At 41.2% G+C, this 27,928-nt stretch overlaps 1 protein-coding gene across 7 annotated transcripts in view; it reads right to left on the bottom strand.

The window, feature by feature from the left end:
* GALNT18 (polypeptide N-acetylgalactosaminyltransferase 18) overlaps positions 1-27,928 on the bottom strand; it is a 362,102-nt gene that overhangs the window by 86,475 nt on the left and 247,699 nt on the right. For 6 of the 7 annotated variants that reach the window (XR_013404005.1, XM_015114859.3, XM_015114860.3 and 3 more), the window contains 3 exons: positions 24,583-24,766; positions 22,697-22,894; positions 18,001-18,115 (listed from right to left, as the gene is read on the bottom strand). Coding sequence is in view for 6 of the 7 variants with exons in the window: in XM_015114859.3 (XP_014970345.1) it covers positions 18,001-18,115; positions 22,697-22,894; positions 24,583-24,766 (497 nt within the window). In the remaining variant the exon portion in view is untranslated. Of the gene's footprint in view, positions 1-17,975; positions 18,116-22,696; positions 22,895-24,582; positions 24,767-27,928 lie in introns of all 7 variants that reach the window. The other variant, XM_077963393.1, reaches the window with a different exon arrangement.

Genomic DNA, 27,928 nt, shown 5'->3' with positions numbered 1-27,928 from the left:
GAGATTACTCAGACCTCTGGGTCCAAGGCCTTTGGGGAGAACCACATACCCAGTCTATCATGTGCCTCAATAACACACATTAACCTGTACATATTAACCTGCCTGGACTGCCTTCACTGGTAATTTTAGCAAAGTCTCTAGCCCTTTAGCCGTGGATACAAATTTTTTAATGTCTCAGATAGTGGTGATGCCTGTTCTAGGCAATTGCCAGGGACTCTTCCTTGCTTTCTCTTCCTCCTCTTTGTCTCTGCTCCCCTGCCCAGATTTCTGACTTCCCCTCTGTTCCAGCTCCTCTCATTTAGTAATCCCCCATCTGCCTCCTTCCTGACTCTGTGGACTCTGGCTCAACCCTCGACTGTTACCCCTCCAGTTCTGAAGTCTCCTGCCACCTCCAGTGAGGACGTTGTGTAGTATCATCTGATTTAGGCCTCAGCACTCTTGAGACATGTGGCTGAACCACTGAGCACTGAAATGGTACTGTGGTCATTTTCCAAAGCAATGCTGGCCTGAGTTAACCCCTGAAATTAACCTTTATGCCATCAATGATTTTAAACCCCGAAGGTAGAGATGGATAAACAACACGACATAGTGATTAAGGCGTTCATTTTTAAACCAGTTAGGCTGGTTCTAATCTGGAGTGGTTCTGGGTAAGGAGGGAGTTATTTAATCTAATTTCCTCCAGGTTTCTAATTTACAAAATAGGGATAACAGCATGGGCCTCACAGGGATCACATAACAATTAATAATATACACAGTGATTGCCAAATAGCATACAATAAATGGAAGTTCCTTTTCAATGAAATTCTTGGCCTCAGAAGACCACATAGATACACACTTATATATATTAAGATCACATAAACACTTACTCCACCATACAACAATGGGTCTGCTTTATGGAATAAAGCACCTGCTTCTGTTGCCCAAGAGTGTACATCACTACACCAAATCTCAGACATCCCATACCTTGACAGCTCAAATCCCCACCTTCAGGGTGCTCACTGCTTCCTTGGGAGTCTGCCTCAATGCCACCTCCTTTTTGAAGCCCCACCCAACTCCCACAGGTGGAGTGGTTGCTCCCCCTTGTGCTCTCACAATGCATCAGGATCTTTCAGCCTTGCCATTTTGACCCTGAGCAGGTTGTGCCCTGTTTAGCACATTAACCTGAATTACACTCAGTGATGAATTTTCACTCAGAAATGAGTAAATGTCACTAAGCCAATTTAATTCTCTTCATCGATTTTCTATATGACAAAAGTAAAATATTCCCATCTATACTAATTTTCTAGTTTTATTTTAGCAGAATTATTTTCACTGGGGTTAACACTTTTTTTGCATTGATTTTACAACTAAGATAGGGTTCTTCTATCAGTATGCTTTTACCCATAACACATTTTATAATTATGGCCTCCATCACAGGGTTTTTCTTGGTGGTAATGATTTCCACCATATTTAGTTTTCCTGAATCAAATTTTGCAAATGTAAATCATGTTAATATTCATTTCTTCAGGCAATTTTTTTGACTTTTATAGTTTTTGCTATGCTCATTTTTATTTGTTGCTTTAGCTTGAGTTGATTGTCTTTACCACTACTTGACTGGAAAAAAAGTAATTGCATTTTTTGATTTTTAAATAACAATTTCTAAAAAGTACCACACAAAAAAGTGTGAGCAGGTTGAGTTGTGTACTTGTTACTGTTGCTATTGGTAGATCAAAGAACACAGAGAGTCCTCAAAGTCAAAATGGAGGGAGGGGTCAAACATTCTGTTTAAGCTCATGACATTTTCTACAATCTGAGATGAGTACTCAGAACATGGTAAGGTGGTTGTCTCTCCAGCTAGGCTGAGAGCCACTCAAAGGCAGGAGCTGTCATTCATCTCCAATTTCCCAGCAGGGGGAAAGTGAATGTTTGAAGGATGAATGAATGAATAAATAATGAACCCACCTGGAAGTGATGAGAAATTTTGTCAGATTTCTTACTGAAGACCACAATGCTATGCCTTCTTAGACCAGGCATAAATGGCTTCTGAAGCCACCTTTCTTGGGTTCATATCGCATCTTTACCACTTAACAGTCATGTAACCTTGAGCAAGTTATATCACCTCTCTCTGTGCTTCAGTATATCAATCCGTAAGTGGGGATAGTAATAGTCCCTACATTTCAAGGTACTGCAAGGATTAAGTGAATTAATACATGTAAAGCACTTTGGACAGTAGCTCACATATAATAACCCATATTACTATTAACCATTAGTATTATGGTCGTAAAGTTTATCTATCTTTCTAATTTTCTAGTGATACTTGAAGATGTCCTAACATAGGGAGCTCACTGTATCATTAGCATCTATTCTTTTCTTATGGTTCTAATTTATGTTTCTGCTGTTGAATAACTACATCTCTTACAGCTTATACTCACTGTTCATAGCTCTGACTTTCTGAGGTATATAGAATATATTTTCTTATATGTGACTGGTCTGTAAATTCAAAGCCTGCTCTTTCAGCACATACTAGACTCCAAGCACCACTATGAAAATTAAATAGCCATAAATCCTGACACCACATGTTTTAAAGTCCAGCAGGAAAGAAGAAGGAAAGATGATATTTGTGTCTTGCCTAGATCTTCCCCTCCTTTGAATCGAAGACCTTTCTCCATTATACACAGTTTGCAAGGTTAAATTCATCCTGTGGACTTACAAACATAAAGCCTATAAAAATGAAATTGTGTGATATTAGTACATAAATAGACCAACAGATCAATGAAACCAAAATAGAAAATCCAGAAACAGACCCAAAAGTATGTGGCAATTTATTGTACAATAAAGGTAGTTTTGCAAAGAAGTAAGGAAAGATATTATTTTGAATAGAAGGTGTTAGGATACCTGTTTGACCATATAGAAAAATAAGACATTGGATCCATTTCTCACACCAAACTGCAGGATCAATTCTGAATGAATCAGAGATTAAAATGTAAAAAAATACAGTCATATAAGTATTAGAAGAAAACGTAAGTGAATTGCTTTATAACCTGGGAGTGGGTAAGATTTTCTATGATTAAAATCTGGAAGCAAGAAGAAAAAAAGTTTACTTAAACAGAAAAAACACGGAAAAAGCAGCCTTTGGATGGCGAAACAAACAAACAAAAAAACATGAGAAGCAAAATCAAGACAAGTAACAAACTGGGAGAAAATATTTGCAATTTGTATGATGGGCAAAGTATTACCATCTCTAATGTGTAAAGATATTCTAAAAATAGAAGACTAACAACTCCATAGGAAAGTGGGCCAAAAATATGAACAGCTTACAGAAAACAAAATGCAAATAGCCTTAATCATATGAAAATCTTTTCAACCTAGTTCTTAATAAGAGAAATGCAAATTAAAACTACCCTGAAAGGCATTTCTCATCTGTCAGATTGGTTAAAAAAAAAAAAAAAAATCCACAACATACTTTGTTGGTATGGCTGTGAGAAGACAGGCACCTTCATCATTCCTGGTGGGAAAAATGTTACTACTCTGGAATACTATCCCTCTGGAGGGATATTTGATGATGTCTAGCAAAGTTACATATGCATTTACCTTTTGACTTCACAATTCCATTTCTAGGAATCTATCCAAAAGATAACCAGTAAAAATATGAAAAAAGTATGCAAAAGATTATTAATTATAGCACTATGCTCTCAAAAGGAAATTGGTAGAATAAACTATAAAATGTTTATGCATCTGAGTAATATGCAACTGTAAGAAAGGAATGAGGAACATCTCTATATACTGTTATAGAACAATCTTCAGAAAAAAATGAGTTAATAAAAATGTGCATACTATACTACCACTTATCTAAGAAAGGGGACCTGTGAATATATATTCACATTTTCTTGCCTTTTTTCAAAGTGTTAAGTAAAACAAACAAAAATAAATGTTTACATTGGAAATAGTGAGGAAACAGGATAAAGAGAACAATGCTGAAAGTTCTTTATTTTGTAGATTTGACTTTGGACTGTATAAATATTTACATCATTTTTATAAACTAAATATAAATTTATATGACTATAAAAATATAAATATAAAAGTCAGAAGCAAAATGAAACAACTGAACCTACTTCTTAGGTTGGTAGGACAACCATACAGAGAGGAATGCTTCTAGATAACTATAGATAATAGTAATTTGACTGTACATCCTAGCGGGATAGAATCTAAAGAGAAGAAATGCAAAATAAATTAAATCATATCATTGGTGGTAGCATTGTCATTAATATGCTGAAACAGTCTTGTGCATTCTGGGGAGTAAAATAAACAAGTACCTATGTTGTTGTCATTAAGAACCAGAAATTTTGGCATAAAAGAAAGGAAATATAGATGTAAAATTGATGAAGTTAAGTAAAATTCTGCTGTCCTAAGTTTGAATGAGAAAGATCATCATGAATGCCTGAAATATTTTAGCTCTATATTAATAATTATTTCTAGCTCTGACTACTGAAAAGACCTAGAAACATGGACCAATCCAGTAGCAATGAGCATGTCTAGTACCCAGATTGTGGATTTAAATACCATTTCTCACTAACAATAAGCTGGGTTCCTTAGGGAAGTAGCTAATTACAAGTCTGGAGCAGGAAATGTGTAAGATGAGCCTGGAACCCTCCTTGTGGCAGGGAAGTCATTAAAGAGTCAAAAGGACCCATGGACAAATGTCAACAGGCTCCCAATGGACAAAGGGAGAAAATTTGCAAGTCAATAAGGATATTAAATGTATGCAAGGATAATTAATTGAAATACATATAATATGTTTAAACCCATAAATTCACAAGGATACTAAAAAACTAATTGGTCCCCTTTGGAGGGTGGTTGAGAATCAATTCATTATTTTGAAAGCTATTATAGAAAGAACTATTTATCCTGACTTTTCCAAAAGAACTTATTTGTACTTCTGGGCAACCAATGAATGGATTATTATAAATGTCTTTATAGGAAGTATTTCAGCTAATAAATGAGGAAAGAGAAATAAAATTAAAATATTACCATTTGGTAACCCCTAATGAATTACTGAATCTAGGCAATAATCAGTAATGATGGTTAGCATCGCAAATGGGAACACAAGTAGACATCATTTACTTCATGATGGAAGTACACAAATACTGATGAAATATTCTTGCTACAAAATTGAACCTAAATCTCTAGATTTAACTACCAATTTAGATGAAATATATGGGAGAGAAGGGCCTGTTAAATGACATCAGGGGAATGTAATCAAGAAAATCTAGACTGTGAGAATCTCTGCAGGAAAAATGACCTGATCTCTTCAAAAATAAATTACAAGAGGGGGAAAAAAAGAGATGGAGAAAGATATTCAGTAGATTATGGAGACTGGAAAGACAAATTAACCAACTGAATCTTGATTCAAGCAAACAAATTGTAGAACAAAACAAAAACTTATGAGAGAATTAGAAAAATTTCTATACTTGAATATTTGACAGTATTACAGTATTCTTTTCAACTCTTTTAGGACTGAAAATAGCATCATAGCCATGGTTCTTTAAAAGTCCTTATCTATTTTGGATGCATACTGAAATATTTTTGATGAAATGATATGATGTCTGGGATTTCCCTCAAAATAACTAGAGTTAGGCAGAGGTAAAGATAAAACCAAATTGGCCATAAGTTGACAATGCTGAAATAAGGTAACAACTACAATGGGATTTATTTTACTATCTCTCTGTTTTGGTATATATTCTATATTGTCCATAATAAAGAGTTTTTTCTCCTTTTTTCCTTAATTTTTTTCATTATTTCTTCTAAAAAATGGGATACATGTGCAGAAAGTGCAGGTTTGTTCCATAGGTATACATGTGCCATGGTGGTTTGTTGCACTTATTGACCCATCCTTCAAGTTCCCTTCCCTCAACCCCCAACCCCCAACAGGCCTTGGTGTGTGTTGTTCCCCTCTGTGTCCATGTGTTCTCAGTGTTCAACTTCCACTTATGAGTGAGAACATGCGGTGTTTGGTTTTCTGTTCCTGTGTTAGTTTGCTGAGGATGATGGCTTCCAGCTTCATCCATGTTCCCGCAAAGGACATGTTGTCATTCCTTTTTATGGCTGCATAGTATTCCATGGTGTATATGTACCACATTTTCTTTATCCAGGCTATCATTGACGGGCATTTGGGTTGGTTCCATGTCTTTGCTATTGTAAATAGTTCTGCAGTAAACATACATGTACATGTGTCTTTATAGTAGAAAGATTTATATTCCTTTGTGTATATGCTCAGTAATGGGATTGCTGGGTCAAATGATGTTTCTGGTTCTAAATCCTCAAGGAATCACCACAGTGTCTTCCACAATGGTTGAACTAATTTACATTCCCAGTGTATTCCTATTCTCCACAGCCTCACGAGCATCTATTGTTTCCTGACTTTTTAATAATCACCATTCTGACTGGTGTGAGATGGTATCTCGTTGTGATTTTGATTTGCATTTCAATAGAGAGTTTTTTCAAGTCTCATTTATGATAAAGTATCTGGAATATGAAGAACAATACCTACATAATATATTCCTTGTTTTAGAGGACAGACAAACCCAGGTTCAAACTCCATTTCCCATAAGAGGAACTCTGTCATGTGTAATTCTTGGAACTGCAGAAACTGAAAAGAGCAATATGATCTGTTGCTGGTCCCCCCTTTGTCCCGCTGGAAACAAAGGTATGTACATAAACCTAGATTTAGCTAATCGTGTGCTCTCACTCAGGACTTCCAATCTTTGTTAATGTCACCAAAACCCAAGCAACAGTGCCCAGTACCCAGTGGCAGGACCATCTAGTCATGGCCATAGGGTCAGAGGTATTTTCGCAAATAGACTATTATGACCATGTGGCCTTGGCTGTAGTTTCTGCTGTTTAGCCTCTCTTGGCTTTTGCTTGTTTTCTGAATCTGCTTCTTTGAAAAACAAATTAATTCTTTGAGATACCCATGTCCTTCCAATAAATTTCTTTTCTCTTTAAGTTAGGTTGAGTCAGTTTTCTTAGTTTGCAGCACAGATTCCTGAGTGTCATTTGAATAAAAAGTTAAGCACGGCTATAATATATATAAATTAATGTGTGCTTTAAAAAATAAAGTACTATATAAAATGTGTGGTAGTATTTTTATGCACATATGCATCTACATGTGTAATAGATACGATGATATGCTTGTATAGAGAACTGTATGATGTACTTAAATTTCTTCTTATTATCTTTACTGTTAAAAATAATGATTAGAATAATGAGATAATAAAGCATAAGAATGAATTAACTTTTTGACCAACATAAACATTTTTAATCATATAACACTATTAGGATAATACTCTCTGACTTGCCTTCAGCATTTGATTGCTGTGTGCAATAAATAGGATAATTGTAGGGAAAGGATTTTGAAAATATACATGAAAGGTACTGCTAAGGTTATTTAGCTGATATAGAAGCAGCAGACGAACCCAGTGTAGGGGGTAAGGGGATTTTTGATATCTAGTAACTTCGTAATTTGTGAAGTATACTCCTATTGTGTCCACACTTTCTTTGCTTCTTTCATCACCCATGCTCTGTGGAATAGCCATTGGCATTTTGCCAGGGCATGTATAGGTATTAGGTTCTCCATGAGTGAGGAAAATACCTAGGAGAGGGGATGAAAACTGGCAGACTGGCCGGGCGCGGTGGCTCAAGCCTGTAATCCCAGCACTTTGGGAGGCCGAGACGGGCGGATCAGGAGGTCAGGAGATCGAGACCATCCTGGCTAACACGGTGAAACCCCGTCTCTACTAAAAAATACAAAAAACTAGCCGGGCGAGGTGGCGGGCGCCTGTAGTCCCAGCTACTCGGGAGGCTGAGGCAGGAGAATGGCGGAAACCCGGGAGGCGGAGCTTGCAGTAAGCTGAGATCCGGCCACAGCACTCCAGCCTGGGCGACAGAGCAAGACTCTGTCTCAAAAAAAAAAAAAAAAAAAAAAAACTGGCAGACTAGGACAACAGAAAGACTTAATGAGTTTAGACACTGTCCAAGGTACTGAGAAATCTCAGATGCATTTCTGCTTTATTAAGCTATTCTATAAGGCTAGCCAGATAAGGAAACCTTAAATGATTCCTTGGTTCTCCCAAGGCCCAAAGTGGAGCCAATCAGCTTCACTTCCTCCTGTCCTAGATGTTACTCAGCTACACAGGAAGAGGGACAGAATCACAGCAAGGGATTCCACTCCCAATTAGATCTTGTGATGAGGCTTAGAAAAAGCAGTTAAAAGGGGCAAACTGGCACTAGGGAATGAAGAATAATAACAATCGTCTAGTCTTAGGAGCAGATAGTAAAAGGTCATCCTGGAGGATGAAAATCTGTTTAAGTGTCATTATAATAGCAGATCATATTCTAAAGAGGCAAATGATTATGCATATCCAAAGATGGAGATTCTAAAACGCCAATAAGAAACCCCAAGTGGGTAAAGCTTAGATATTCAGAGAAGGAGTCAGTGACTGGCAGATATGTTCAAATGGGTGTCTTTCCAACAGCAAGTCCTTTCTGGGAGACTCTCTTCTCTGTAATACATTTCTAACAGCTCAATCCAATCAGGAGTCATTCACAGCTGGGGCAAGATGGAGAGGAGAGGGGTCTTTTCGCTGGTTGCCTGCTCTGGACACCACAGGTGGGGCACTGGCTGTGGTTGCAGTGGCATTCTTCCTCACCACCCCCTACTTCTTTGGTTTCCATTCCAGAAAGGTGAAGACAGCCAAGATTCATGTTAAAGAAGTGAATTGAATTTAAAGCATAATAAATAGGCTAGGCTTTCTAATCAGTTGCTCCATGTCCATTCCATAAAACTGAGAAGTTGCCTATTTCAGTATTAGAAATTTAACAAGTTTTACATTTTCCATAGAAATCTTTGCATACGTGTATGTACTTTTTGTCTTCTTGAATAAGTATACAGAATACAATGGAGACCTTTTTATGACTCAGGATTGTTATTAAGATCATTAACAACTGTGCCCCACTGTGTTGTGCTATAAACCTAAGATCTGCCTGAATGTTTAGCTCTAGAAGAAAGAGATCCACTTGATCATGGTGGATAAGCTTGATGATGTGCTGCTGGATTCGGTTTGCCAGTATTTTATTGAGGATTTTTGCATTGATGTTCATCAGGGATATTGGTCTAAAGCTCTCTTTTTTTGTTGTATCTCTGCCAGGCTTTGGTATCCGGATGATGTTGGCCTCATAAAATGAGTTAGGGAGGATTCCCTCTTTCTGTATTGATTGGAATAGTTTCAGAAGGAATGGTCCCTGGGATGCAAGGCTGGTTCAACATATGCAAATCAATAAATGTAATCCAGCATATAAACAGAACCAAAGACAAAAACCACGTGATTATCTCAATAGATGCAGAAAAGGCCTTTGACAAAATTCAACAGCCCTTCATGCTAAAAATTCTCAATAAATTCGGTATTGATGCAACGTATCTCAAAATAATAAGAGCTATTTACGACAAACCCACAGCCAATATCATACTGAATGGGCAAAAACTGGAAGCATCCCCTTTGAAAACTGGCACAAGACAGGGATGCCCTCTCTCACCACTCCTATTCAAAATCGTGTTGGAAGTCTGGCTAGGGCAATCATGCAAGAGAAAGAAATAAAGTGTATTCAGTTAGGAAAAGAAGTCAAATTGTCCCTCTTTGCAGATGGTATGATTGTATATTGAGAAAACCCCATCGTCTCAGCCCAAAATCTCCTTAAGCTGATAAGCAACTTCAGCAAAGTCTCAGGATACAAAATCAATGTGCAAAAATCACAAGCATTCTTATACGCCAGTAACAGACAAACAGAGAGCCAAATCATGAATGAACTCCCATTCACAATTGCTTCAAAGAGAATAAAATACCTAGGAATCCAACTTACAAGGGATATAAAGGACCTCTTCAAGGAGAACTACAAACCACTGCTCAGTGAAATAAAAGAGGACACAAACAAATGGAAAAACATACCATGCTCATGGATAGGAAGAATCAATATTGTGAAAATGGCCATACTGCCCAAGGTAATTTATAGATTCAACGCCATCCGCATTAAGCTACCAATGAGTTTCTTCACAGAATTGGAAAAAACTGCTTTAAAGTTCATATGGAACCAAAAAAGACCCTGCATTGCCAAGACAATCCTAAGCCAAAAGAACAAGCTGGAGACATCATGCTACCTGACTTCAAACTATACTATAAGGCTACAGTAACCAAAACAGTATGGTACTGGTACCAAAACAGAGATATAGACCAATGGAACAGAACAGAGCCCTCAGAAATAATACCACACATCTACAGCCATCTGATCTTTGACAAACCTGACAAAAACAAAAAACGGGGAAAGGATTCCCTATTTAATAAATGGTGCTGGGAAAATTGGCTAGCCATAAGGAGAAAGCTGAAACTGGATACTTTCCTTACTCCTTATACGAAAATTAATTCAAGATGGATTAGAGACTTAAATGTTAGACCTAAAACCATAAAAACCCTAGAAGAAAACCTAGGTAATACCATTCAGGACATAGGCATGGGCAAGGACTTCATGTCTAAAACACCAAAAGCAACAGCAACAAAAGCCAAAATTGACAAATGGGATCTAATTAAACTAAAGAGCTTCTGCACAGAAAAAGAAACTACCATCAGAGTGAACAGGGAACCTACAGAATGGGAGAAAATTTTTGCAATCTACTCATCTGACAAAGGGCTAATATCCAGAACCTACAAAGAACTCAATCAAATTTACAAGAAAAAAACAAACAACCCCATCAAAAAGTGGGCAAAGCATATGAACAGACACTTCTCAAAAGAAGACATGCATACAGCCAACAGACACATGAAAAAATGCTCATCATCACTGGCCATCAGAGAAATGCAAATCAAAACCACAATGAGATACCATCTCACACCAGTTAGAATGGCAATCATTAAAAAATCAGGAAACAACAGGTGCTGGAGAGGATGTGGAGAAATAGGAACACTTTTATACTGTTGGTGGGACTGTAAACTAGTTCAACAATTTTGGAAGACAGTGTGACGATTTCTCAAGGATCTAGAAGTAGAAATACCATTTGACCCAGTCATCCCATTACTGTGGATATACCCAAAGGATTATAAGTCATGCTGCTATAAAGACACATGCACACGTATGTTTATTGCAGCACTATTCACAATAGCAAAGACTTGGAATCAACCCAAAGGTCCATCAGTGACAGACTGGATTAAGAAAATGTGGCACATATGCATCATGGAATACTATGCAGCCATAAAAAAGGATGAGTTCGTGTCCTTTGTAGGGACATGGATGCAACTGGAAACCATCATTCTCAGCGAACTATCACAAGAACAGAAAACCAAACACCGCATGTTCTCACTCATAGGTGGGAACTGAACAATGAGATCACTTGGACACAGGAAGGGGAACATCACACACCAGGTCCTATTGTGGGGAGGGGGTGGGAGGAGGGATAGCATTAGGAGATATACCTAATGTAAATGATGAGTTAATGGGTGCAGCACACCAAATGGTACATGTATACATATGTGAACAAACCTGCACATGTACCCCAGAACTTAAAGTATAATAAAAAGAAAAAAAAAAAAAAGGAGATCCAAGCTGCTGTGCTGCTGGACACCTGTTACCTATTCTGTAGTCTTTAGGTTCAAATAATTTGCATAAATTTGGAATATTTTTGTTCCTTGAAAGTTTGGCAGCATTTGATGGTAAACCATCACATCCTAATTTTCATTTTTCAGAATATTTTAAACCACTAATTTAATTGCTTCAATGGCTATAGGATAAATTTGTTTTTTAACAATTTCTTTGTGTCAGTTTTAGGAAGGCATACATTTCTATAAATTTGTGCTTTTCATTCAAGTTTTCAAATTTTGGCATAAACTTGTTCATAATACACTCTTATCTTTTGAGTGTATATTGTCTGTAGAAATGTCCCCTTTTCCATTCCCATTGTTGTTTATTTGTTCTTTCTTGATAAAGATTTGTCAATTTGATTAGTATTTTCAAAGAACCAAGCTTTGGCTTTATTAGTCTATTTCATTAATTTCTGTTCTTTATTATTGTCATCTACTGTTTTTATTCTGATATTTTTCTAATAGCTTATATTGTGTTCTTAGCTCATTAACTTTTAACTTTTCTTTTTGCATAAAAGATGCTATACAATTTCTCTTAATATTATTTTAGCTATATTTCATGTAATGTAATATGTAGTATATTTATCACTCAGTTCAAAATATTTTCAAATGTTCAGTATAATTTATTATTTGACCTATAAATTATTTAGAAGTGTGTTTCACAATATGTAAAAATATGACTTTTGTCTACAATTTTTGGTTGTGAATTTCTAAATTAATTATATTGTGGTCAGATAACATGTTTTATATGATGCTGATCCCTTAAAATTCATTGACTCTTGTTTTATACCTTAGTATGTGGTCAACTTTCATAAATATTTCATGAGTTCTTGGGAAAGAATGTGTGTTCAGCAGCTGTTATATGCAGTGTTCTGTATGTGCCCATTAGCTTCAAACTGTTAATTGTGTTGGTCTATCAATTACTTGGGAAAACTTATTAACATTCTCAACTACGTTAGTGGAGCTGTCAATGTATCCTTGTAATTCTGTCAGTTTTTCCTTATGTAAATTAAGGTTGTGCAATTAGGTGAATAAAAGTTTATAACTGTTATATATTCCTAATGAATTGTACATTTAACATTTTGTAGAAATAGTCTTTACTTACACTAAAGCATATTGTAACAGTCTTTCTTTTCTAATGTTAATTTAACCACTGCAAGTTTCTTTTGATTGACATCTGCCTGTTATGACTTTTTTATCCTTTTAGATTTCAACATTTCTGAATTATGTTTCAGACATATTTCTTATAAATAGCTATTAAAAAGTTAAATCTACTCTAAAATTACTTGTCTTCTACTTTGTCCATGTACCATATTTACTAACATATTTGGGGTTTTTCAATCATCTTATTGTATGCTTTTTCTTTGCATGATCTATATTTCTACTTCTCTCTTGTATAACACTTTTACACTTTATTTTTCTTCTATTCCTTTGGAAGTTATATTTTCTATTTTTATGATTTTTATGACTTTCCTGGAAATTCTAACATATTTACTTAAGTTACCAAAATTTAAACAATATTCTTTCCATCCTCATTAACAATGTAGGTATTTTAGAACATCTTGAGTCCAATCACTCCCTCCTAAGCTATATGCTATTGTCATCATATATTATAGTTTTAATAACTCCACAAGACACTACCCTGTATTATTTGTCATCAATATTTCTTTATATTAGCTCATATATGTACCACTTTTTGAGGCTACTCATCTTCTTTTGTCTCAGACTTCCTTCTGGGATCTTTTTTCTTAAGCCTGAAGTGTATCATTCATAACTTATTTTCTTCAGTTCTTGTTAATGACAAACTCTATCAGTTTTTGTGTATCTGAAGATGACTTTATTTTACCCTAGTTTTTGAAGGATGTTTTAATTGGGCATACACTTATACGTTGACAATTATTTTCTCTCAGTGTAAGGAAGACATATCACAGTCTTCTGGGTCCCACTGTTACAGTTGAAAAGTCAGCTGTTATTCTAATTATTATTGACTTAGGTCATCTATCTTTTCTCTTTGACTGCTGTCAGATCTTTTATTTGTCTTTGATATTCTGTAGTTCCTCTATGGTATATCTAAATGGGGATATCTTTATGTTTACCTCACTTTGGATGGCATGACTTCTTAAATCTGAGGATTGGTGTCTTTTATCAGTTTGGGAAAATTTTAAGCCCTCATTTATTTAAATATGGCTTTTGCCTAACCCTCCATACTGTTTTCTCAGTATAGAATAGAAATCCTCTCTGGAGAAAAGGATCATCTCTGCTTGGAATTTTAAGATATTAAATCCACAATTTCAATTCTACATGTCTTTTAATATTTTTTCACAATTTTTTCTGGGTCCCTTGGGCTCATTTTGAATGATTTCTTTATATCTATTTTCCAGTTTCTTAATTTTATTCCTTTAATAGTATTCACATAGCTATTCTGCCCATCTGTTGAACTTTTAATTGCCATTTTTACATTTTTCATGTTTGAAATTCCATTTTTATCCTACTATGACTGATTATTTGTATAGTATCTTGCTCCTTATTCATATTTTCAATCTCTTATTTTCCTAAGTGTATGATATAACCTAGTTTATATTCCGTGTCTGATGGATTCAAAAGTTGGAGACTTTGTGGGTCAGGTTTGGCTTTCCACTGATATTGCTGCTGTTTTCTCTTGTTACTTTCTTTTTCCCTTGTCTGTTTTGTGATGTTTTTAAAACTGTAAATTCATATTCCTTAAAACTCTCCCTGTGGGAATTGTGTGGCCTGGGTTAAAAGGCTCTTTCTCCAGAGAGGATTTCTATTTTATACTGAGAAAACAGGCCTTTGGAGTCCCAGCTTTACGGGAAGTAAGGCAAGCCTTTGGCTTTCTGTTCTCTGTATTCTATGAAGTCGAGAAAACACAAACTTAAATGTCACCAGGTTCTCCATATAGAATAGCCTCAACCTTTCTCCAGGTTCCTACTTTGGCTTACTTTTTTGGTCCCTGTGTTGGTTTCCCAGGGCTCTTATAACAAAGTATCACAATCTGGATCACCTAAAACAGCATAAATTTATTCTCTCACAGCTCTGGAGGCCAGAAGTCTGAAATCAACATATTGACTGGGCTGTGTTCCCTCCCAACCCTCTAGGGAAGGATCCTTCTTTGCCTGTTCCAGCTTTCGATAGCCCCAGGTGTTCCTGAGCTTTTGACATCATAACTCCAATCTCTACCTCCACCTTCACATGGTGGTCGTTCCTTTATGTTTGCCTGTGACTAAATTTTCCTCTTCTTATAAGGACATCATCAGTCCTGTTGGATTAGGGTCCATCCTAATCCAGCACAATTTTATCTTAACTTGATTACATCTGCAAGGACCCCGTTTCCAAATGAGATCACATTCACAGGAGGTTAGGACACATTGGGGCTGGGGGCACTGAATTCAAACCATAACAGTCTCCAACAATTTCAATCCCTTGCCAGCCCTTAAATGTTGTCTTATGCATTCTAGCACTTTTGCAGTTATCATTTATATAATCTTTCTGTTTTCTATTCAATGTCAGCTCTTATTTCTCACTCATTTCCCTGTGCTTGGCCACAGCAGCTCCTTCCTTTTTCTCATTGTGGTGCAGACTTACAAATCAGAAAAAAAACAAAACGAAACAAAACAAAACAAAAAACAGAGCACAAAATAAGAGTAAGGCTTTAAATAGGGACTCAGTAGACATAAATGTGAATAAAGTAGAAAATAATAACTGCATGGATGTTGCAATATCTTTTTTGAGATGGTGCTCAAAGTACTTTTATCCCTAGATCACTGTGGTATATCTGTCTAGTCCTCAAATCATAAAGATCTAGGGCTGAATCCTTTCTCTACCTCTTACAAGGTACATGACCTTGAGATATACATAAGCTCCTAATTTCACAGTATCATCTGGAAAAAAACCCACTATTACAATAATAGTCTTTTTAGGGTGTTTTGTGGATGGATGACGTAAGTGCCAATATAACCCATGGCACAAAGCAGGCATTTAGTAGTTGCACAAACAACTTTCTTTCTGTGTTCCAGATAGGTAAGGACTTTGAATAATTTGCCTCTGCTTAAGCGAAGGGTGAAGTGATGTCTTTCATATTGATACACAATCCTATGGTGTAATTAGGGCAGGTGTGCTACTTTATAGAGGAAACCGAACCATTGGAAAGTTAACTCATCAAACATGAAAGAAAGACAAATGACAATAACCATACAAAAGGAGAAAATCTGTTTTGCTGATGATCAGTGGTTCTGTAACCCTTAAAGGAGGAACTGAAATTCAAATGAACTCATCCCTCCCATTTGTACTCAGTTTTTCCAGCTAACAGCTTGTTGGTTCTCTGCTTTAAATGCCACCCTTTCTTCAACTCCAATGACACTTCATCTCTGTCAACTGAGAGGGAAGAGATGGAGGAAAAAAAAAAACCCACAAAAAAACCAGATATCATTGTAAACTGTATTTTAAACTCTGTACATGAAATCACTCAGAGACATTTTAACTTGTATTTGAGAGCCGCACCCACGCCCACACTCCAGAATAGCTTTATAACTTTATAATCTAAGGAAGGAAAAGCCAGAAATCTGCACTCTGTGATTGACTCACACACATGTTGGAAGCAGAGTTCACAAATCTAATTCCTTTCTCCAATCCTGCACATTTTTACCCAGAGAACACAAGCGAATGGAGGCGGTCCGGCCCACTCAGAGAATTCCTGACAGCAGCTCCTCGTGAAAAATATTATGTTTGGGGTGAGCATCTATCCAGGAGCAGTGCTGAAATGAGATGGCGAGGACGCAAATGGGGAATAAATGGCCGATGTAGAGAGAGCAGCAGAAACGAGGGTGATTATGCAGGAGCTGTCCTCTATGAATACATTAGCTCCCCAATAAGTCCATGCATTTTGACTGCTTCCAAAGCAATTTCTCAGGGTTTCAGTGAATACAGGTGTCTGGAAGTGGTTTCTAAGCTCAGCTTCAGACAGGCTGTTCATGTCGCCAGTCCTCCAAGCCCTAGCATTAAGTCTGGGTGGTGAGTCGGGCCCCACACAGTGCCTGTCACGTCATTGCAGGCATCCTAAGATGCTCCTTGTGGGTGCCCAATCTCCCCTTCAGGTCAGGGGCAAGGACTGTTGCCTGCCTGGTGGGGTGGAAGGTTGAAGGAGGTTAGAGGTTAGAGGAGGGTGCATCCACGCTACAGTCCTTCAGTGGGAATTGAGTATCAAGAATTGGAGACATCAGATGCAGACACTAAGGCCAAAGGTGCCAGAGTAGGGCCAGTAGGTAGAACCAGGCAGATGAGGTCTGCACGGATGTGTGAACAGGCTGGCAGTGAGGTGGAGCATCTCAGATAATCCCTATGGACACCAGTAGGCACAGGGTTCTTTCCAAGCATCGGCAAGCCTGGAGCGTGTGGGGGTGGCTGACTGCTGCGAGTTCCCCATGGAGAAGACAGTGGGGGCCATCATGGGGAGGACACCCTGCAGTTCCAATACTGGGTCTGCCAAGGACAATCCCTGGTCATAGAGGTGGGCAGGCTTCCTTCCAGGACAAGATCCTTCATTGTATCCATCATCGCATTCCTGCCTAACACCAGGGGACCTAACAGGAACCTCAGATAGGAAAGCGGGCTTCATCGTAGATTTATGTTTTCATTAGCCAAGGGGAAAGAGCCAGAAAGCCTAGGAAATGTTCCCGTAGGATGAGAAATAACATAGAGCCTCTTGGGGATCCATGCCATGAGCTGATTGTTGGAAAAAACCCTGTACTTTGGGGCAGGAGAATGGCATGAGGCAGGAATGGGCTGTGTGTCTGGCTAGCGCCTGGGGTCAGAAAGCAGCCTGCAGTTAGCCTGACTTCATCTTGCTGTTTATACACCCTGGGTTTATTTCCCCGGGCTCTCTCTTAACAAAGTGTTCAGGAATGTTCTATGGCCACTGTGGAGAAGACAGAGAGTGTCAGAGTGAGAAATCCCAAGGGAGCTGACTCAGGGTCACTCTTGTCCAGCCACCCTCGATGCCTGTTATTGCTTCCTGGAGCACACCTTTGCTTACTCCGATGGACCTCAGTTTGATTTTAAAAGAGGCTGTTCCCTTGAGTTGGCAGCTCAACCTCTCCCATGCTCCCTCCCCCAGCCAAGCAGGTTCTGAAGTCCTCTTCTTCCTGAAAAGTCAAGAGGCTTCACCCTGTGTCTTCCCAATCCCAATCACACACATGTGGACCAGGGTTCAGGACTGGACGTTCTGAATCAGTCTGTAACCCTCAACCTTAAACCCCATTTCTCCACCCCAGACTCATTACCCTGGTGGGAGCTGAGCCGAGCCCTTTGAGTGAGAAACTCCACTCACCCTGATCCCAAGCTCCACATTCTCGCCTCCGTAGACTTCCATGCCTTCGTCCAGCAGGCCAATCTCCTGGAAGTACTGCCGGTCCACAATGAAGCAGCCAATGAGGGCGGGGCTCCTGCAGGGGCAGGGGGAGATGGGCCAGTGGTGAGCAGAGAGGCTGTCTGGTGTGGCTGTCTGAGGAGTAAGAGCAGTAAGGCCTTACTGTCAGGAGGATCTGGTGCTCTTCCTTCCTCTGCTGCCAAAGCCAGTGTGAGGCTTGTTCCTGGAGTGGTCCCTGGGTCTGGCCTCACCCAACCACTCCAGAAAGGCTGTTTCCTCCGGGCAGTGGGCAGACAGCTGCCATCCTGGGATCAGCTTTAGTGGGGTGGTGCTTGTGTGTGTGTTAGCTGTGAGAAGTGGTGCTCAGCCTGCCAGTCTAGGTTGACTGTATCTCTAGCTGCCCTGACCCTGACCTCTGCACAGTCAGTCTCTGTTCCTGCTTGGGAATGCATACCAGTTTTCCTATCCTTCCCCAACTTAGGATCTGTATGTCATCCTTGGTCCACTTAGAAAGATTAGCTGGCACCAGGTTGCAAAGGGCTTTGGGTAGCAGGGTAAAAAATTTGAATTTTGTCTGCAGGTAAATAGGTGTCCATGAGGAATTTTAAGCAAGACAGTGGTGTGAGCAGATCTGTGTTTTTTAAAGAGAATAGTCAGGCAGCTGTGGGTGACTGACCAGAGGGGAAGGGGTGGGAATTGAGGGGCCCAGCTGGGAAGCTCATTGCTGTATCCAGGTGAAAAATGATGGAGAGCTGAGTCAGAGTATCAGGAACAGAGACAGGAATTGTTTAAAGACATATTTTGATGTAAAATCAGCAGAACTTCAAAACAGAGGAACTACACAAGGGTGAGAAAGGGGGAGGAACCTGGATGCCATCTGGCTTTCTGGCTCGGGTGACAGTGGGTTGTGGGCCACTCATCAATACAGGGGCACAGGAGAAGAAGCTGGTTTCAAAAGAAAGAAGCTTTGGTGGTAGAAAAACTGACCTTAAGGTACCTGTGTGACACCAGGAGGAGACAGCCAACAGGCAGAGCTTAGGTACATGGCCTGAGTCTCTAATTCAACAGGGTTCTTAGGCTGGAACAACCTGCCAACAGCTATGGGGTCCAGGAGCTGGAAGGCTTTTCCTTCCTTGAGGGCTATGAGCTTGGGTCTCACCAGCTCTGTGCAGACACCCAGTGCAGCACCTCACAGAGAACGATTCACATGAGGTGAGTCAGCATGAGAGCACGGGGCTGCTTCTCTGTGAGAGCACTGCTTATGCAGTGACGTTGAATTGTTCTACTGCTTATTGCTATCATTTCTAGCCCAGGCCTGGCTGGACGACTTGGTGGGAGTGGGGGAATAAAAGGAGAAATGAAGGCTCCTCAGGGATGAGAAAACTATCAGTCAATCACATGTAAATGAACCCGTCTTTGAAAATGGAAACTTATCAAGGTGGAGAAAGGCGATTTTGCAGGCCATTTCCCTGGGGAATGCGGATACAGGAGGCTGCTCAGGCAGAGACTGGCACCCTGGAGCCACTGTTTCTCTTCCTTTCAAATCACTGCATTTTATTCTAAATGTCTTCACCCTCACAGACCTGCAGGCATCCTGGGAAGCTAATCTACCACTCCTAAAGCAGACTGAGACCCTGCTGTGGTGGAGGTAACAGAACCCAGGCCTTAGAGGTAATCTCTCTGGGAAAAATCACCCTTCTGGATGTGTGTCTCTAAGAGAAGTTCCCTAGCGTCTCCGAGCCTCCGATTCCATGTCTGTAACATAGGATCCATTCTAACCTCACACGGACTAAATTAAAACACTTGAAGCCTCTGGGACATAACTGGCACTCAAAAGGTCATTTAAAAAGGTAAAAAGATGCAATTGTGCACTAAGTCTAGAAGATCTCCTCTTTAAATATGTGATGATTCAGAAACATCAGGCTGGCAGAGTGGTGGGGTCTTGGCATTTGCCTCTGCATTCCTAAGTGTTGGATATGACAGGGCACGCTGGAAAAATGCTTTCAGGATACACAGTAAGGGACCTTCCTCAAACTGACAGTTCAAGCCAGGTAATGAACAGAATCTGAAACAGTTACTCTGAGATGAGCACAGGCCACCTCAGTGGTTTATTATTAACCGGCTAGGGTATTAAGTGGATTCTATCAGCGTGAAAGGGTTATTGATTTACACCTTGCCTCATTCCTGAAAGGATTAGAAATAGCTTATGAGAAAATTTAAAATACATAGAAAACCATAAATAGATAAATGTCTAGACAGACCTAAAGATTGCAACAAATTGGAATGCATGTGCAGACCAAGGTCCTCTCTCAATTGTTCTTAAAGTAGACATGAAAGTTTGCCTTTGAGTTTCCCGTTGGTCAAAGTGGAAAGAACATACATGGTCTTAGAAACAAAATGTACAGTTCTCATGTGAAAATGTCATATTAATTGATTCCCTGGGGACAGCAAGGCTTTCTCTGACTGGCAGTCAGTTTGAAAGAAATTTCTCACGTGGATTTTCTTAATGGGGTCACCTGGTGACTCAGGGAACAGCCATCGCAAAGACATCTCTTTAGAATACACTAGAAGATACTGCTGGGCTCTTTTTATGACTTACGCCACGTGTGGGCAGAGCACTAAAGTATAGCTTGAAAGCAAAGGGAGCTCGGATGGGCAAGATACATTTGTATAAATCACAGCTTTCTGTGGAGCTGTCTTCATCTGGGAATAAAACCAGGAATGTTCTTCCAAAAATCTTCCATAAAAGTTATTTCCCTCAACCAAGTTTTTGATAAAAATTGAGTGATAGAAAATTTGAGGTTGAGATGACATTGTCTGGCAAGGACCTGGAATGCCGGCTTGCTGATTCAGACTGGACTGATACAGTTAGAGATGAGCAGAACAGAAACAGTTAATGTCAATGCAGTCTTCTGCAGGAATGCTCATTGCATGGGGGCATATTTCCCTTCAACAGCATTCATCAGGCCTAGGAGCAGAAAACAGCTACACCAGTTCTGAGCTCAACAGTGGACAATAGAGGGGTGAAAACTAGCCACTGAGTCTAGCTTCCGTGGGTGGATCTTGGCTCTACCGCCCAGAGCCTTTGGCAGGGCCATTCTCCTCTCTCAGTCTTGCTCTCCTCATCTTGTAAAACAGGGATGAGACACGAGTGGTCAACAGGTTATAATGATGATCAAATGAGCCAATGCATGTAAAAGACCCTTGTACATAGCAGACTCTCAGCAAATGTTTAACAACACAAAATTGTGGCAGGGGCCGAGCAGAGTAGGTAACAGGCAACTTCAGGAAAGTTAGGTGGTGTTTTCTTCTATTCCATTTTAAGTGTGACTATATATTTTTTTCTTCTGGCGAGGAACAATGTGATCTTAAGTAATAATGACTGACTTTCAATTAAATTTTTCATACCCTTTCTCCCTCATGTAATACAAAACAACATGAGCTTCTAATCTCTTTAACTCCAAAAACTGTGCCCTAGGCCACCTTCTGGTGCCTTCTGTTTTGTAACGGGCAGAACTTTGCAGGGAGCATAAAGACACCCACTGTATCATCAATATAGACAGAAATAGGCTGGGCTCAGTGGCTCACGCCTGTAATCCCAGCACTTTGGGAGGCAGAAGTAGGTAGATCACGAGGTCAGGAGTTCAAGACCAGCCTGGCCAACATGGCGAAACCCTGTCTCTACTACAAAATACAAAAATCAGCCAGGCACGGTGGAAGGTGCCTGCAATCCCAGCTACTTGAGAAGCTGAGGCAGGAGAATCACTTGAATTCGGGGTTGGGGGTGGGGTGTGGAGGCTTCAGTGAGCCGAGATCACGCCACTGTACTCCAGCCTGGGCGACAGAGTGAGACTCCGCCACAAAAACAAAAACAAAAACAAACATAGACAGAAATAAAAACCAGTGGAGACAGCTGTTGGAGGCGTCCTGAACCTTAAAAGCTAAGACTGCGCAGGGCAGTCATTCATGAGTCCAGGAAGATGGCAGCAAAGGCAGGAAAGAACTTGGGACCTTTGAAATACAGTATGAAGTCACTTTTGTCTGAGTCTTACAGAATAACATTCAAATATCACCAAGGTATACGCTGTCCTGTGGGGTCTGGTCTTGCCTCTCAGCCCCTCCACCCTCACTACCTGGGGCTGCTGGCTGGCTTCCCACTTCTAGTCACTTCGAACCTTCTCTGTGTTCGTGAACTTTGCATATGGACGTCCATTCCCCAACCTAGCCATCTTCTACTCGCCTTCAAAAACAAGTGAAAATGCTATCCTCTGAAAAGCATTTCTCCACTTTCAATGCAGTTTCTGCCTGCATGGTAGAATAATGTTCCTATTCCAACGATTTTGTCTGTCTTCACTAGACTCCAGGCTTTTGGGAGTGGGAACCAAATCTTCATCACTCTGGATCCCCAATCTGGAGCACAGTGCTTGGCGCCCAGACACAGTGATGTGTGGAAATGGGTCACTTTGAGGCTGTGAATGGATTCTGAGATCTTCAGAGCCCATGGCAGTGACTGAAGATCAGACTGCAGTTCCTTTCAACCCTGCCTACCCCTGTCATCCCCACGATGGGGCTCAAGTTGGAGAATAAGCATTGGGCCAGTAGGGGGTTCCTAGCCTGGAGGTCAAAGCAGAGACCCACAGGTAAAGATTTGCTTTACCTGATTGGGGCTGTGGAGTTCTCCAGCTTCCACCAGGCCTTGGGGGGATTTAGGTAGCGGCACCACAGTTCCCAGTCAAAGCCCTGGGCAGCCAGCGGGTACTCTTCTATTTCAAAGTTGTCATATTTGATGTTATCAAAGGACGGCGAGATGATCCGCTTCCGGTTCTCCTTGATGCGAGTGAGGACAGGTTCAGCCCTGGGCAGAGAGGAGACAGCCAGAGAGGGGGTAACCATTTCCAAGGTGGAAATATCCAGAGTAGCATCTCCCGAAGGTCCTTCCCCAGCAGAAAGAGGAAGGAAAGCCTGCCCATCTCCTCTGATGGAGAGGTGCACTGCCTTCTGGGAAGGAGCCCCTGTTCAACTTCCCGTTCCCTGAGGATTTCCCGGATGGCAAGAGGCTCCCCCACTCCATCAGCATATCCAGAGTTGAGCTGAGAGATTCTTATTCCAGCCAGCTTTGTTCCTGCTCACTTTCCCTTTCTCCATTAGAAAAAAAAAAATCAAAACTTAAAAAAGAAGAAAGAGAAGAAAGAAATAGATCTGAGGGTCCAGAAGAAGCTTTCACCTTGGGCTTTGATTTTGCTAAAATTCTATGTATCAATCTGGAGGAAAAGACAGATGAGGATGGCAGAGACTAGGAGGTGAGAACAAACCTACATCCGCCAACTATGCGATGCTGCCTTGGAATGCCAGCTATGCCACATCCACCCCCCAGAAGGGTTCCCCAACCACCCAAGGAGGGGTGGGGCATTTGGGCTTTCCCAGGGAGCCGGGAAGCCCCTGCAGGCACCAGGCGAGTAATGTGTTTGCAGACAGGAATGATAAGCTTCTCATTAATAATACATTTGGTGTATAACTGTTTATTCAAATCAGCTTGAAATAGTAAGTGTCCCTCTCCTATCCTGGCCATAAATCCAAAGAAAATTCTGTTTAAATAGTCACAAATGGCAAGCAGGGACTTCAGCTATAAAAAAGGACTGTGTTGCAGCCTTAATTTGGGCCTGTTATGGCAGCATCCAGGCCAGGCTGCGTGCACGCCCTGCCTGCTGAAGTGTCCTCCTCTCCCACTCCCTGGAGGCAGAGGCTGGCACTGTGGAGTCTGGGGAGCAGAGCAGACCCCAGTGACAACAGGCATATTGATAAAAGGGTGGCCACCTACTTGCCCCAGCTACTCATGGTCATCGCCAGAGCCTGTGTCTCCCAGGCCCAGGCAAAGTTACACACAGCAGGTGGCACTGTGCCCTCCAGCCCCGCAGGGAGGTCTGCATCTGCCACTCCATTCCTGGCTGGTTGCAGCCACTGGGGCCTTCTGTCTGGTCCCTTTCCCCCAGCATCTGAGCAGCTCTGACCAGAGAAAGAAAGATTTTCTTAGACAGTTTCACCATAGGGAGAATCTGAGATTAGTGCTACCTCCGATCTGGCAGTGGGAAAGCCCGGGGTACCTGTGACAACATTAGGCAATCTTCCCCCACCTTTGCCCACTTGGTGTTGGCCCTGGCTGTGAGGCTGGGCTTCTGCCTCATGTTTGGCCCAGCTCTCCTTTCCTAGGCGTTGGAACCCTGTCCTTAGCCGGGCACTCTCTGCTTTGCCCTTAGCATGTACCCTTTTCCCTGATGACTCTGCCAGCCAGAGTCACATGTGATGTCACCATGCCTATTAGGCACTGTGTGCTGACCCGTTGACCCCTGGGTACCCCTTCCCCTCTACCACACCTCAAACTCTAAAGTTCCAGCCTTGTTGCCTGGCTCACTCACACACCCACATTTCACCCATTCCCAGAATTATCTCTTAGGCTATGACCAAGATCCCAGCATGCTTTGCACTATTGGAATCGAAGCCCTAGATTCCACTGGGACTCCTCCTCCTCTCCCAGGGGGCACTTACCAGCCCACATTGAACTCCACGTGGGCATCAAAGAGTGCCACCACAGGGGCAGTGGCTGCCCTCCAGCCGCTGACCCTGGAGCGGATGAGGCCTTCCTGCTTGCTGTGACGCACGACTTTGATGAAGCCTGGCTTCTGGCTGTTCACCTTGTCCACATATTCGGTCAGCTTCTCCTTCAGTTCCTCTGTCAGGGAGAAAATGCAGACTTAGCATGGGAGGGAGGTCAGGAGGCAGAAGGGGCAATCACAACAGTCACTCTTTTAGGGTGAACTGATCCCCAGAGAAAGGCTGGGGGGCCCATTCCCCTCCCTGTGTCTTCTTCAGTGGTCCCCGCAGTGGCCAGCACCGCTTAGTTTTGAAGGGAAACATAGAGGGGAATACAGTATTTCCTGAGGCTCAGCAATACACAGGGTCATATACACTGCACACACAGTCTATTTAATCTTCACAACAAGCCAATGGGAAAATGGTAGCTCAAAAGAATTAGTCAAGTTCTCCAGCATCATGCAGCTTGTGAGTGGCACAGTCTACTTTCAAACCATGTCTTAGTGGTCTCCATCTCCATCGGTGCTCCTATAACCCCCAGGGGAAGATCCCTCTGCCAAGACCCCAGCCCAGGATCCACTCTCTGTCTGGATCTCCATCTTTCTAGGAAGTGGATGGCCAGGAGCTGTGCCCATGTGAACAGCTGGTGTTGGTTTGCTGCCTGTGGTCCTAGGCCTGGCTAAGCATGTGATGCCTCTGCTTTTTCAGAACTGCAAATGAGGCCTGCAGCAACAGAAACAGGCCTCAGCAGCAACCCCTGAACCCCTCAGCAAGAGAGGGCACTGCAGCTGCATTCATTATGTTTTCCACAGCAGCTAAGGCAAGAGCCCAGGACAGCCCTTACAGTTGGTTGGACAGAATTCTAAAGTTCCTTTTGAACCAAGCATCCATCCCAAGGTGTGAATCCCCTCTGTCTGCCTGATGAGTGATCATCCAGCCCCTGCAGTAAAAGGGAAATCTATGCAATCCATTCCTTAGAGGGCCTCTTCAACTATTAGATGTTCTTCCTTCTTTTGACCTGAAATGCCAGGGTCCCTCAATCTTCCACTCATGAGTCCAATGGGACCTATTTTGGAGACACAGAAGACAGATCAAGTCCCTCTTTCCACATAACAACGCTTTAGAATTGAAACCCATTCTTAAGTCCTTGTTAAGGACTTCTCTAGGTCAAATAGCTTCAGTTCCTCCTTGTGTTTCCGCATATCTCACGATTTCAAATTCTCTAATCATGTTAAACTTCCCTCTAATTAAGTTAGTTTTTCTCGAACCCTTTCGTATTATGCAGAAGTTGACCTAATACTTCTAAAGTAAACTGGGCTATACAGAATAGAAGAAACAAATCACCTCCCTTAATCTAGAATCTATGTTCCTATTAATATAATCTAAAGTCACAACAACTTTGATTACTTTTGTCTCAAATTAAGCTTACTGTTAACATATACTTACAAATTATTTTTACATGGTGCTACTAAGTCAGGCCTCCTCCATCCCATCTCTGTGGATGCAGGTGCACGTGCAAGTGCTTGTGTGTGTGTGCACATATGAGTGCCTGCTTTGAGTGATAACAAAGAATCTTATGTTTACTTTTATTTAATCAGCCTTTCTAAAGATTTCCACTGTTTCTTTGGATGTCAAAATGTTTTTGTCCCCCGATTTCATTACCCAGTGGTTTTCTAATCCAGCCCTTCCAGGTTTCCAGCTTCTGCAAAAGTGATGAGGATATGGCCTTTCTTGTCATTCAAGTAATCCTTTTAAACAGTGTGACTCCTGTCCTAAGCTAGGGCTGGTGGGGGCTGTCAGTGTCCTCATTCCAGCCTGGAGAAAACTTGACTGACTTCTGGGCTGCCACTGACATGCTTTATATCTCACTGCAGTCCATACGAAGATGACCTCAAGATCTCTGAATCTTGAGGTCTACAGCTGCCTGAAGAGGCCACTGTCCCACAAATGTCAGGACGTTGGCCATGGAGCAGCATAACTCAGTGTGTCTCACACTTACAAGGCCTTCAAGCACCGTTGCCAGGAGGCTTCTTAAAACATTTACTGTTTTATCACTTCCAAGGTCCATTCCTCATATATCCTTTTTGAAAAATTTAAATAGAGCTCATAAAGTCTGATATTTGGGTTTTTGATGGGGGCAGTTAAGTGCTGAGTGCACAGAATTTGGAGTGAGAACTCGGCTAGTACCAAATGGCCTGACATAAATTCCCACCCTTCCCCATGAGAGAGATACCTGTCCCCTTCTCTGCCTCCTCAACCCTCAGGTGAGGCTCCTGCCAATTGACTCCTGTCAATACCTACTGTGACTAAGGTATTGATGGGAGGAGGCTGAGGACGATTGCTACCAAATGGTCTCCCATGAATTTCACCTCTCCAAATTCACATCCTTGTGTGGCCGCCTCACACACTGAGTCTGAGCTGGACTTTGACACAGCAAGAAACAGCAGGAGGGACCCTGTGCAAGTTCCAGCCTTTTGCTTTTGCTCTCTTGCTGCCCTAACTAAGGAAGCTCCAGCCCAGTCATTTAGGCCACCCCACAAAGGCCCCAGACAGGTGAGTGAGGCCCTCGTGGATCCTTCAGCCCCAGTCGGGCCACCAGCTGATTGCAACTGACCAGGAGAGCCATTGTGTAGAGCAGAGACAGGCTGCCCAGTGATCCCAGCCTTTATTGCAGGATTCTGGGCCAATGGATGGTGGTTGTTTCACACCATAACTTCTGGAATGGTTTGTTATACACAATGGCTATAATAAACATTGTCTATTGTTCTGGTCTGGTGCTGGGGTTAAAATAAGGTTGTGAACTCCTGATGCACAGGAAATGCAGTCAGAGGAAGAATGAGCTTTGAGGGGTGGTAGCAAGAAATGAAAATCTTTGCTTCCTATAGGAGCTACTTGCCCCTTTGTACCTCTGAGCTCTGTCAACACTGAGCTGGAGTAAAGGCTTCTGGTGGACCAGATAGTAAAAAATTCCATCCCCAGTCAGCTGCATCCCAAACATGTGCTGCTGATTAGAAGAGGGAATTCTCTTAGCCCCAACCAAACAACTGCTATCCAAAAAAGAAAACGAAGAAGAAAAAAAATGCCTTGAAATACCCTAGATGATACTGCCTCTGTCTTTGTAAAGTACCTTTACTTAATTAGTTTTCACGTTTTCTTTCCATCTTTGTTAGGTGCCAAAGCAAGAAAGAACTATCTCAAAAGTACTACTGCATTGACTGGAAAACTGTTTTCCAAGACACTGCCCATTGTATACTATATATATTGACTATTAACTATTGTATATACACATAAACAAACACAC

Source organism: Macaca mulatta, chromosome 14, assembly GCF_049350105.2.
Source record: "Macaca mulatta isolate MMU2019108-1 chromosome 14, T2T-MMU8v2.0, whole genome shotgun sequence".
Taxonomy (NCBI): domain Eukaryota; kingdom Metazoa; phylum Chordata; class Mammalia; order Primates; family Cercopithecidae; genus Macaca; species Macaca mulatta.
This window is presented reverse-complemented; position numbering and strand designations above follow the sequence as displayed.